This window comes from Crotalus tigris, unplaced genomic scaffold, assembly GCF_016545835.1.
Source record: "Crotalus tigris isolate CLP2741 ecotype Arizona unplaced genomic scaffold, ASM1654583v1 scf7180000019818.546109, whole genome shotgun sequence".
Taxonomy (NCBI): Eukaryota; Metazoa; Chordata; class Lepidosauria; order Squamata; family Viperidae; genus Crotalus; species Crotalus tigris.
Genome location: NW_024097727.1, coordinates 40,839 through 52,644, shown reverse-complemented (window position 1 = coordinate 52,644; position 11,806 = coordinate 40,839). Strand labels below are relative to the sequence as shown.

General features: G+C 55.9%; 1 protein-coding gene across 1 annotated transcript; it reads left to right on the top strand.

The window, feature by feature from the left end:
* The first annotated feature begins 4,193 nt into the window (after positions 1–4,193).
* MAF1 (MAF1 homolog, negative regulator of RNA polymerase III) lies at positions 4,194–11,493 on the top strand. Its single transcript, XM_039364629.1, has 8 exons — positions 4,194–4,472; positions 6,518–6,657; positions 8,343–8,471; positions 8,849–9,014; positions 9,639–9,760; positions 9,859–9,978; positions 10,065–10,181; positions 10,318–11,493. Exons 2-8 carry the CDS (start codon positions 6,575–6,577, stop codon positions 10,337–10,339), a joined length of 759 nt encoding a protein of 252 aa, XP_039220563.1. The 5' UTR covers positions 4,194–4,472; positions 6,518–6,574; the 3' UTR covers positions 10,340–11,493.
* Positions 11,494–11,806: the final 313 nt, after the last annotated feature.

The following is an 11,806-nucleotide window of genomic DNA, read 5'->3' as shown; positions in this document are numbered from 1 at the left end:
CAGATTGTTCACCAAAGCACCAGAGGGAAGGATGAGAAATAATGGTTGAAAACTGATCAAGGAGAGAAGCAACCTGGAATTAAGGAGAAACTTCCTGACGGTGAGGACAATCAATCAGTAGAACAGCTTACCCCCAGAAATCCTTGGTGCTCCATCACTGGAGATTTTTAAGAAGAGGCTAGACATTCACCTGTCTGAGACGGTATAGGGTCTCCTGCTTGAGCAGGGGGCTGGACTAGAAGACCCCCAAGGTCCCTTCCAGTTATTCTATTCTGTTCTATTCTATTCCTAAAGCATCTTGGGTGCTGACATCTCTGCTGCTCCGTCTTTCTGGGTCTTGCTTCCCTTGTCCTTTGATCTCCTTTCGGCTGCTTCCTGGGTGTCCCTGGATGTCTCTTACATGCCAGTTTGAGCTGAGATCTGAGCTCAGAGATCTTTTGAAAGACACCCCTTGCTTTTCCACGTCTGTTGCTGTCCTGGGTGTCTTTACAGAAGCTGTAATGCTGTTTCTTTGTCTCTTCTAACATTCTGAAATTCTGTGAAGCTCTTTCCTGAGAGTTTTATCTTTCCTTGCTTCGGCTTCTGATCTTTTCTCAGCAATTTCCATGGTTTGTTCCGACATTCACTTTGCTTTCTTCTGCTTCTCCATCTTTGGCAGTCTCTCATCACATTCTCCCTTAACAGTTTCTTTAAGTTAATTCTACAGTTCCTCTGGTTCTCTATCAATGAGATTCTCAACCTCACAGGGATTCCTCATGTTTTCCTTGAAAAGGGTGGGTACCTGTTCAAGATCATATCTTGAATCTCCCCACCCCTTCACCCCATCAATATATCCATTGCTTCTTGCGTCTTGTCCTGCCTTTGGGTGCTTCAGAGAATAGGTTGACCCCTTCTTCTTTGTGGCAGTCCCTGAGATATTGGAAAACTGTTATCATGTCACCCCTGGTCCTTCTTTTCGTTAAACTAGGCATAACCCAATTCCTGCAATCGTTCTTTGTATGTTTTAGCCTCCAGTCCCCTAATCATCTTTATTGTTCTTCTCTTCAGTCTTTTCAGAGTCTCAGCATCTTTTTTTATATCCTGGCAACCAAAACAGGATTGCAGTATTCCAAGTGTGGTCTGACTAAGGATTTATAAAGCGGCAGACCCCAACTCTCCTCATGCTTAGGAAAACGCCCAGGCCTTAGGAGTCAGTATGTGGGAATCTCCCTTAAAGTTGCTGGTTGTGTGCTCAGTTGCCATTTCACATATTAAAATAGGCAGTTTGGTCTAGTGGTGAAAGCACTAGGCCAGAAACAGGAGAAGGAGAGTTCTAGTCCTGCTTTATGCATGAAAGCCGACTGAGTTACTTTGGCTACTGACAAGAATGTTGTTGTGGAGAAAATAGCAGAAGGGATTAGGTATGTTGATCTCCTTATTTATAAAAAATAATAAAAGTGGGATATCAATAAATAAAATATACAGATTTTAGAATTTGTATGTTTTTTGCTGTTTTTTTTCTTTCTGGTTTATTGTGTATTTATACTATGCTCTTTATGTACAACATAAATACGTAATAAAATATGACTCTGTAGCACATAGTTTGAGTTGGGCAGCCTTATAAAACCTGAATGAATTAATACAATTTAGTCATGGAAACTGACTGACTTTCTTGCTTAGCTTAACTTGAAATAGAATAGAATAGAATAGAATAGAATAGAATAGAGAGTTGGAAGGGACCTTAGAGGTCTTCTAGTCCAACCTCCTGCTTAGGCAGGAAACCTATGCCATTTCAGACAAAATGGTTGCCCAATCTCTTCTTAAAAATTTCCAGTGTTGGAGTATTCACAACTTCTGGAGGCAGGTTGTTCCATTTATTTACAACTATAAAATAACATTTTTACATCAGAAGTTCACGTTCTGTTCCACGCTCGACACACCAGGGGTTTGCTGCTGTTGTTGAGCTACACCACCTCGGATTTGGCAATCACTGTTCCCAGTCAAGGAAGGCTGCTTTACAGCCCGCAAAACCACTTCCGGGCATCATAAAACATTCCTTCCCCAATCCCATGACAGGAACTCAAGCACCTTCCAGGCATCATAAAACATTCCTCCCCCAATCCCATGACAGGAACTCAAGCACCTAGGCCAGGGGTAGGCAACGTTAGCTTTTATGACTCGTGGACTTCAACTCCCAGAATTCCTGAGCCAGCAGGGCTCAGCTTGGAAACTTCTCCCTTTCCCCTCAGCAGGGCTGGCTCAGGAATTCTGGGAGTTGAAGTCCACGAGTCATAAAAGAGCCAAGGTTGCCTACCCCTGGCCTAGGAGCATACTTGCATTTAGGACGATGACCCGTTGTGCCCTGTGATCACCATTTACAATCTTCTGAGGAAGGTTGCAAGTGGAGGGGGGGTCATTAGATTTGAGGTCAGTTCCCCCAATGCACTGAGGGATTTCCCCTCCCCCTCACACAGGGAGGAGAAATCCTTCCACCTTTGGAAGAACAGACCTCAAATCTGGTGAAAAGCCTAGCTAACTCTATCATTCTCGTGACTCTTCTCCCTGGTGGGGCTAGGACAGGGCCCGGCCCTCCAGGTGGGGTGGGAGGCCTCAGGTCAAACTCCAAAAACCAAGAATCAACCAGGGTGAGGCTTCCAAGCAGACTCCTTTATTCGACCACACCTCTAGACAGAATCTTGCCAAACTGAAGCAGACTCCCCCCTACGTGAAGCGCCTACTCTGGGAACCCTTAGGGAGGAACCACCTTCGCCCTCTTTCTCTCACACAAAGTGTCTGAACCCAGCTATCTTTTGCTCTTCTGTAATCCAGACCGTTACATTCCATCACACCCAGCCCCATTCCTTGCCCCACCACGCCCAGGAGGCCTGGGCTCTCCCCCTGGCACTCCACTTAATGACCTACTTAACCACTGCTAGGAGAGACCAGGACTGGGGGCACTGAGCAAAGTGATCCTATGGCACTCGTCATAACAGCCACACCACTGGAGGACCAAGATTGTGATCCTAAGTGGAGGGCTACCTGTAGGTTGATTTTGGCTGCAATGGTCATCTTTGTTACTGTGACCTCCCCCCCACACACACAGTGGGGCGGGCCCTGTACTGGCCCCTGGTGCTCCTTTGTCCCCTGGGGAACACAACTGGCCCAGCTGCCACCTCAGTTGCTCCTCTTTGGAAGCTGCCATCGCATTTTGAGAGGTGCTGCTGCCAAAGGTTAGGTCAGCAAGAAGGAGCACCGGGAGAGGCTCTATGGCACGCTGGCTGCCCTGGCAGTGCCCATCTCCCGCCACAGGTCCCCAGAGAGCAGCTTTTTGTGTTCTACAGGGAGCTCTCCAATTGCCGTACTTCATTTAGTGATGTTCAAAGTTGCAAAGGGACTGGAAGAACTGACCACCATTGTTGCCCATTGTCACATGATCAAAATCTGGGCAACCGGCTCCTATTTATGACGGTTGCAGTGTGATCCCCTTTTGCAGCCTTCTGACAAGCAAAGTCAGTGGGGAAGCCAAATTTACTTAACAACCGTGTCACTAACTTAACAACTGCAGGGATTCACTTGGCATGGAGGCAGGAAAGGTTGTAAAACGGGGCAAAACTCACTTAACAACAGAAATTTTGGACTCAGTTGTGGTTGTAAGTTGAGGACTACCTGTAAACAGACAACTTTCCTATTTCTGATTAACAAAGGGGGAGAGAACACGTGGAATGTGGCTTCTGGAACTCTTTGCAGAATTCTGGAATTTTTAGATGCCCCCAGGAAGCATAAATTGATGTGTACAGGTGTGCCTTTGTGTATGTGTTCCCTTCCGGCGGTGTCTGTGTCACACAAACACACACCTTCAGCCCCACCCCGACTCTTTAGATCAAGCAAGGACTTTCAGCCCGGCGCCTCCGGACGCCCTCGAATCCCCTCTTTGACGGGACGCCCCCCTCCCCAGCCCTCGCTCAAGCGGAGGGAGGGCGCGCGCTGGGCGGGGCGAAAGCCTTGAATGGCAGCCGCCCCCTCGCCTTTGTTCCCTGATCGACGACACCGCGCCCTTGAAGCCCCGGCCAATGGGAGGCGGGCTCTGCCTCGGAGGCGGGACGCTGAGGCGGATTGACGCAGAGGGCAGCCACTGAGCCCTCCCTTCCCGGCGATTGGCGCCACATTCCTCCAATCAGAGCGACGAGCCTGGCGGGTGTCCAATTCTCGACGAGAAGGGCGCGGCTTTCCGCTGCTGTTATCGTCTGTCGCCCGTCCGAACGAGAAGCGTCCAGTCGAGGGCTTTGCTGGCGGGAGCCGGGCGGTTACGGCGCGGTGGCTCTTCCAGCCGGGGAGATGTCGAGGCGGGTGGGGCTCCGGCAAGCCGCTTGGAGGCGAAGAGTGGCCGCCGAGGCGACGGCGGCGCCCGACTCGCGTTCCTCCGGGAGACTGCGCCCCTCGACGGCATTCAGCCCCTGAGCCCCGGGATCGCAGGCGGACGCGGCCCGCGGAAGGCGAGTAACGGCGCTCCGGGAAGCCCCTCAGCCGCGGGACTACATCGCCCGGCATGCCCCGCGCCCAGGCGGAATCAGGCAGCGCGCGCGCGGCATCATGGGGACCCGGGAGGTGGGAGGGAGGACTGCTCCGCGCGAGGCATCTCGGGAAGGGTAGTTTTCACCGGCGGAGCCTTCCGCAGCCGCTCTGCCCCGGCCTGCCGACTCGGCCGTCCCGCCTGCGGCTCGAGCGGACCGGTGGCTGCGGCAGCGCCGGGCTTTTCGGGCTGCCCTGGATGGGCCCGCTGGGCAGCGCCTCCCTCCGCGGGAGGGTGGCCTAGCTCGACCCGCGGGGCGTTTGCGCGACCCCGAAACTCCAGTAACTGGGGGGCTGCCTCAGAGAAGGGGAGGGGCGTCAAGCTCTTCTCCAAAGCACCAGAAAGCAAAGACAAGAAGCGACGGAAGGAAACTGACCAAATAGAGAAGCAACCTGGAACAAAGGAGGAATTTCATAACACTGAGAACAATTGACCCATGGAACAGCTTGCCACCAGACGTTGTGGGTCCTCCAACACTGGAGCCTTTTCAGAAGAGACTGGACAGTCACTTAACGAAGAGAAGGACAAGGGGGGACATGATAGCAGTATTCCAATATCTCAGGGGCTGCCCCAAAGAAGAGGGAGTCAAGCTATTTTCCAAAGCACCTGAAGGCAGGACAAGAAGCAACGGATGGAAACTGACCAAGGAGAGAAGCAACCTGGAACTAAGGAGAAACTTCCTGACAGTGAGAACAATTAATCAGTGGAACAGCCTGCCTCCAGAAGCGGTGAATGCTCCAACACTGGAAGTTTTTAAGAAGAGACTGGACAGCCATTTATCCGAAATGGTGTAGGGTTTCCTGCCTGAGCAGGGGGTGGACTAGATGACCTCCAAGGCCCCTTCCAACTTTACTACTACTACTACTACTATTTTTATTATTACTTGTCTCAAATGATTTAGGATCTCCTGCTTGAGCAGGGGGCTGGACTAGAAGACCTCCAAGGTCCCTTCAAATGCTGTTGTCCTGACTCCACCAAGTGCACGTCGTCCCATCTTGGGGTCCACGGAACCCACTGAACCGCTTTGGAGCTGCACGCTGAATGCCCCGCAAATAGAGGTGCCCCACCCAGGCTTGTCCCTCGGAGACCTGACTCCAGCCAGCACAGCCTGGCTCTGTAAGGGAAGGGGGACACCCCTAAACCCAGCCGGGGCCGCTGAGACCCCAAGCAGCCCTGCCTGCCTGCTGAGCCCAGGGCCTGACCCAGCAGGGCGTGGGGGAGGGGCTTCCCCAAGGCAGCCTGGAGACCTTCGAGGGCGTCCATCAGTTCCCAGGAGGACCCTTGGGCAGCCTGCCCTGTCCTCTTGAAGAGAGGGCTGAGCTCTCAAGCAGGGGTGGCTGTGTGGCTGAGCTGGGCCTTTTGCTCCTCTCCAGCTGCCAAAAGCACCACCTCTAGAAAGACTCGCAGGCCTGGTGCTCTGGCTTTTTGCTGTTATGCTAAGCTTCTGAACTGAGACTAACAAGGAGGCAGGGGCCAAATGTTTTAAGCAAGGCAGCAGAGGAAGGAGGCTCTTCTTGAAGAGACGTGACTGGCGCCCCAGCAGCCTCCTGACCCCAACAAGGGAGAGCTTTGCTCCTATCTTGACCGGAAATGTGGACTTTCCCAACTGCGGAGAAGAATGCCGGAAGCAAAGTTGCATGTCGTCTTGCCTTGTAGCTGTTTTCTGGGGCAGCTGAGGGGATCTCTGAGGGCACAGCTGGCACGGGTTCTTCTTAAGGCTTTTGATGATCTCTGCGGTTCTCTTCAGGGCATTGCTCGGCCCGTCCGTTTCCACCCTCCCATCCCAAATCTGCTCCCCTTTTGAGGGCAGGTTTTGAGGCCCAAAGCCGCTTTGATGCGCCATCCCAAACTGTAAGGAGAGTGCCCTGCCGGGGATTCCCCCCTCCTTCCCCTGGCTGAATCACACATCGCTCTCTTCCTTTTCCTGAGGGGTCTCTAACCAGGGGGTCTCTCCTTTCTCTCTGCCAGGGAATTCAACTGCACAGCAAAGTACCGAAGACTGCTTTGGCACCAGGAAGTGCAATAATGAAGTTGTTGGAAAACTCCAGTTTTGAAGCCATCAACTCCCAGTTGACAGTGGAAACGGGAGACGTGCACATTATTGGCAGGTGATGGCGGCTACTTTGCAGGAAAGGACGGGGGGGGAGACCCGCGCGCTTTGTAATGTTGTTGTTGTTAATTGCAAAGTCGTGTCCGACCCATTGCGACCCCATGGACAACGTTCCTCCAGGTCTTCCTGTCCTCTACCATCTTCTGGTAGAGCGCTTTGTAATATGAGTCTTCAATTAAGGTTTTCATAATTAATATGACTTACTGAGCCTAGTAAATTGGTGTCAATTCTGTGCTAGAACCCTTCCTTTCAAAGAGCCCCCCCTCCATCACCACCCACCCGTTAGGCCAGTGATGGCGAACCTTTTAGAGACCAAGTGCCTAAAAACTGCCTCACCCCCGGCCCGCCCCCACCCTGCCCCCCCAAGGCCTGCCGCAGATTGCCCAGGCGGCCCTGCAGCGCCATGGTGGTCATGCCCTCCGCCCGTGCCCTGCAGCAGCATCTGCACACAATTGGGTGTGAGGGTGGAGTCTTGTCCCTGCTACCCAGCTGCCATGTGCTTGGCTGTGCTGCTCTGCGTGGGCCACACCCGGGAGCAACTCTCCTCCAGGGGGCTGCAGGGCTGGGGCCATGGCATGCGTGCGTGCCCACAGAGAGGGCTCCGAGTGCCGCCTCTGGCACTCATGCCATAGGTTTGCCACCACTGCGTTAGGTGATTCTGTGAACAGCCCCTTGAACCAAAGCAGCTGCTCTGCCTTTTGGCCTCCTCTGCTGACCATCCGCGAGATTCTCCTTTTGGGGCGATTGTGAACCTGTCTGGTTGTGAGCGTTTATTCTTCCAGCAACTTTTGCTGACTTCAGCTGCTTCTCTTTCCTGAGACCGGCCTACAGTTGGTTCTCTTCCTTAATTCTCCCAGCTTTCTGTTTAATTCCCGTCATCTTTTGTTTTCATACGGCATCTTTATTAAACCCTTTGTGTAATCACACTGGCAACTTCACACTTCCTCCTCGCTGGAATTGTTGGCAATTTGATCGTTTCTCTGCTGTCAGGGACCATCTAGACCAGTGTTTCCCAAACTTGACAATTTTAAGGCATGTGCACTTCAACTCCCAGAATTCCACAGCCAGCAACGCTGGTTGTGGAATTCTGGGAGTTGAAGTCCACATGCCTTAAAATTGTCAAGTTTGGGAAACACTGATCTAGACCACTTCCCTCCTTTGCTCTGTGCTTCTCCTTTTGCAGTTGCAACTTTTTAATTAGGACTCCTTAGGAATTGTGGCTGTGCCCCCAATTGTATCTGCCTTAAAATTGGGCCGTCAGAAAGAATTGGCAGATCCCTTGCGGCTGAAAAACCATCCTGATGCAGAGCAGTCAATGACATTATTATTTATTAAATTTATATGCTGCCCATCTCGCCATTGGGCAACTCTGAACAAAGGAATGAACGAAGCATTATTCTGACTTATTGCTGATTTGCCTTGCTGATGTGTCTAAAGGTATAGGAGGAGGCTGGAGGCCCCTTTGGTTAAGGTTCTGGCCTATACAGCAGCCGAGAAGGGTCACCCTCTGGCACGTGCCCTGTGCAGTCAGCCATTTTAATCTGAAGAGATAAGGCTCCTTGCCTTCCCTGAAAAACAGGCGCCTGGCTCAGGAGGAGGTGACGGCCCCGCAGGCACCTCGGCTGGGGGCGGAGGCAGGGCTGGCCTCGGGGCTCACAGGGACCCGTTTCTCTCTCCCTGCAGGATAGAGAGCTATTCGTGCAAGATGGCTGGGGACGACAAGCACCTCTTCAAGCAGTTTTGCCAGGAGGGTCAGCCACACGTCCTGGAGGCCCTGTCACCGCCCCAGACCACCGGCATCAGCCCTAACCGGTACGTGCTCCCTGCCCAGGGCGAGGCTCCCGTGCAAAGGCCGTCCTCCTCGAAAGGTGTGCTTGGTTTGCACCACCGGTGAGCTGCGGGAGCAGGGCTCCCCCTGGAGGCGGAAGAGCGAGGGGGGAGGGGTTAGAGCAAAGGGGCCTCTTCCCAGCCTCCCCTTCTAGGCCAGGCCAGCGGCTGGACGGCCAGCCTCCTTAGAAGAAGCCTCTGTCCAAAGGCTGCTTTGCCCAGTCCCTGTTGGGAGATTGGGGCAGCGTCTCTTCAGCCCCCCCCTCCCTCCAGCTGAGCTTAGCAGGGTCCAGATTGCGGCGAGACCCCAGCTGCGCCCTCCAAAGCCGGCAGGGGCCCAAGCGCTGTGTCTCTCGTGCCAGGCTCAGCAAGAGCCAGAGTGGAGACGAAGAGGGCCCCCTCAGTGACAAGTGCAGCCGCAAGACCCTCTTCTACCTGATTGCCACCCTGAACGAATCTTTTCGCCCGGACTACGACTTCAGCGCGGCCAAGAGCCACGAGTTCAGCCGGGAGCCCAGCCTCAACTGGGTAAGCGGGTCCTTCGCCCTCTGCGCCGGCAGGGCAGCCCATGCTGCGACCAGCCGGAAGGCTCCGTCCCGAGTCTGCTTGCCCGAGGAGTTGAGTGGGTGCCCGGGAGAGACCTCCAGGGGTGAGGGGGCTGGGAGAGCTTGAGGAGGAGAGAAGGGCCCCTCCTGTGCCTGAACGGCCCTGAGGTTACTCAGCACGCAGGACGTTGCCAGTTCTGGCCTAGCTCCACAGAGCTCCACAGCGGAGCCCCCCCACATACACACACTGGGCGTCTCCCCAGCAGGGCCACCGCTCTTGTTTGGAGGAGTAGAGGCCAGCCCTCGGCTGCTTTGTCCCACTTCCTGCCCGTGTTCCTCCCGCTGTCATCCGGCCTGGCCGGGTCTCGGAGGAGGCACCTTCTCCCTGCCGTCCTCCGTACTTAATCCGGAGATGGTTTCTGACAAGGCAGCCTGGGGTGAGCGTGACAGGCCAGGCCACTCCTGGAATGCTGCATGAGCTCCTCCATCAGCTTCTGCCTCCCTTGGAAAGGCTTGGGGCCTCCTCCTCCCGGGCCACCGTCTCCTTTCCAGGGACGCCAGGTCCCGCTTGCACTCCGGGAAGTGTCCATTTAGGGGTCTTTTTCAGGTGGCGAATGCCGTGAACTGCAGCCTCTTTTCCGCCGTCCGGGAAGATTTCACCGCCCTGAAGCCTCACCTGTGGGACGCGGTGGACCAGGAGATCTGCCTCTCCGAGTGCGACATCTACAGGTGGGAGCCAGCGGGAGGCCCTGGGGGGTGGGCAGGGGAGGGGGGATCCCCAAGCGAGCCCCCCCCCCAGCAACAGCAGCTCACCCTCTGTGCCGCAGCTACAACCCGGACCTGGACTCGGACCCCTTTGGGGAGGAGGGCAGCCTGTGGTCCTTCAACTACTTCTTCTACAACAAGCGCTTGAAGCGGATCGTCTTCTTCACCTGTCGCTCCATCAGGTGAGGAAGGGGCAGGGGAGGCCCCAGGGGTCCCCGGCTCTCCCGGCCTCTGGGCGGGTTCTGAGCCCCCTTTGTCCCCCCCCCAGTGGCTCCACCTACCCTCACGAGGCTGGGAACGAGTTGAACATGGACCTCCATGAGGACGATGCCGGGGAGACAGCCGGCAGCTGCGACAGGGACGGGGGCAGCATTGAGGCGGAGAAGTGAGTTTCCTCCCCCCACCCCGATCTTGGCCTCCTTGCCCTGCCTGCTGCCATGGGGGGGGGTCATTCTCGGGCCAGGCCTGGCTGCCTCCTGCCGCGGCTGCAGAAGCGATGGCCACCTCTCTTCTGCCCACAGGAGGCAGGTGGTCTGCATGTGATTCCTGGGCCGGGGGGCTTCTCCCACGAAGGACGGCGCTGCCAGCTCTTTCCCCAAACAACTCGGTGTTGTTGCGTTGCTCTGCCTGCCTGTGGATGTTGCGTGAGTCATTGGCGCCTCCAGATGCCCAGGAGGGTGCCAGCAAGTCCTCTGTCCGTCCGTCCACCCGTTCGGCCTTCAGGGATCCGATTCTTGCCCGGCAGCGGCCTTGTGACTCTGTCTTTCCCGCCGTGCCCGGGGGACACAATCTTTCGTGGAGACAGCTGCCTTGGTTGCAGGGGGGCAGACTGGCTGCTTTTGCTGTTGGGGCTCCTTTCAGCCCTGCCCCCCCCCCCGGATCGAGTAAAGAAGCAGAAGCCGAATTAACCTGGGAACAGGATGGAGAGGCTCTCTCCCCCCTTTTTTAAAATCCCCCCCCCCAAGACTTTTGGCATCAAGTAGCTGGACTGGCAGGAGGGCGCTCCGGCATTTGCCCCCCCTCGCTTCCCCCAAGGGCTCCTAGAGATTTTATTTTTGTATTCCTGCCAAGGGTCTGCTTGCGCCTGGGCCCCTCCCCAGCACTTTCACCGGCTGCAGCAGCAGCAGCAGCTTCCCCTCCCCAGAGACTGATGGGGGCTGGCTTTGTCCCTGGCCCCCAGCCCCTCTCTCTGCGCTGAGGGGGCAGATCGCTGAGGGGGCCGATCCGTCCATCCACCTGAGCAGCAGGCCCCCTCCCCTTCTGCCCCGCTCTCCTTTTGCACTGACTCTGCAGGTGTGTCTTTGTGTGTCTGTTTTGTGGAGTGGGCTGGTGCCGTTTTGCAGGTTGCAAACATTTGGAAAGCCCCCCCCCACTAGAGCCACTGGTACCCAAACAATGGAGGGGAGCAATTTCCCACAATTCCCTGCCTTCAAATGGGGTGCAGAATAAAGGTGGGGGGCGAGTGCTATCCTCCAGGGCACCTTCCGAAATCCAGCCTTGGATTAGACGCTGCAAATTCTGCCCTCTGCAGGAGCACTTAAGCTTCCCCTGTGGAGGGGTTGGTCCCTCGGGAAGAGGGGGGGGGTCCCCCCAACATTTGATTCCCCAACTTGTTCCCTCCACCACCAGCCCTTCCTTCCCCCCCCCCATTGCCTCGTGGTTCTGTCGGCCGGGCTATAAAAGTTTTTTCCCTCTGCCTTGTGTATCCGGAGGACTCTGCCTGCCTGCCCGCGTGTCGCGTCTGCTCCCGGGGGCGGGAGGGGCTGGGAAGGGGCGGAGGAGCCAGACGGGCTCCCTGTCTGCTTTGGGGGGGGGGCGCCCTGCCTCTCTCCTTTTGGCCGCCGAGAGCGGCCGGCTTGCGGGGCTCCCTGTCCTTCCGGGCGGAGGCTGGGGCGCCCGGAGATGGGGGGCCTCTTGGCTGTCTCCCGGGGCGACGCGGGGAAGGAAGGAGCCGAGCCCGACCGCCTGCCCTTGGCGGCTCCGGGGTCCCACTCCGTCTGGCCCGGGGGG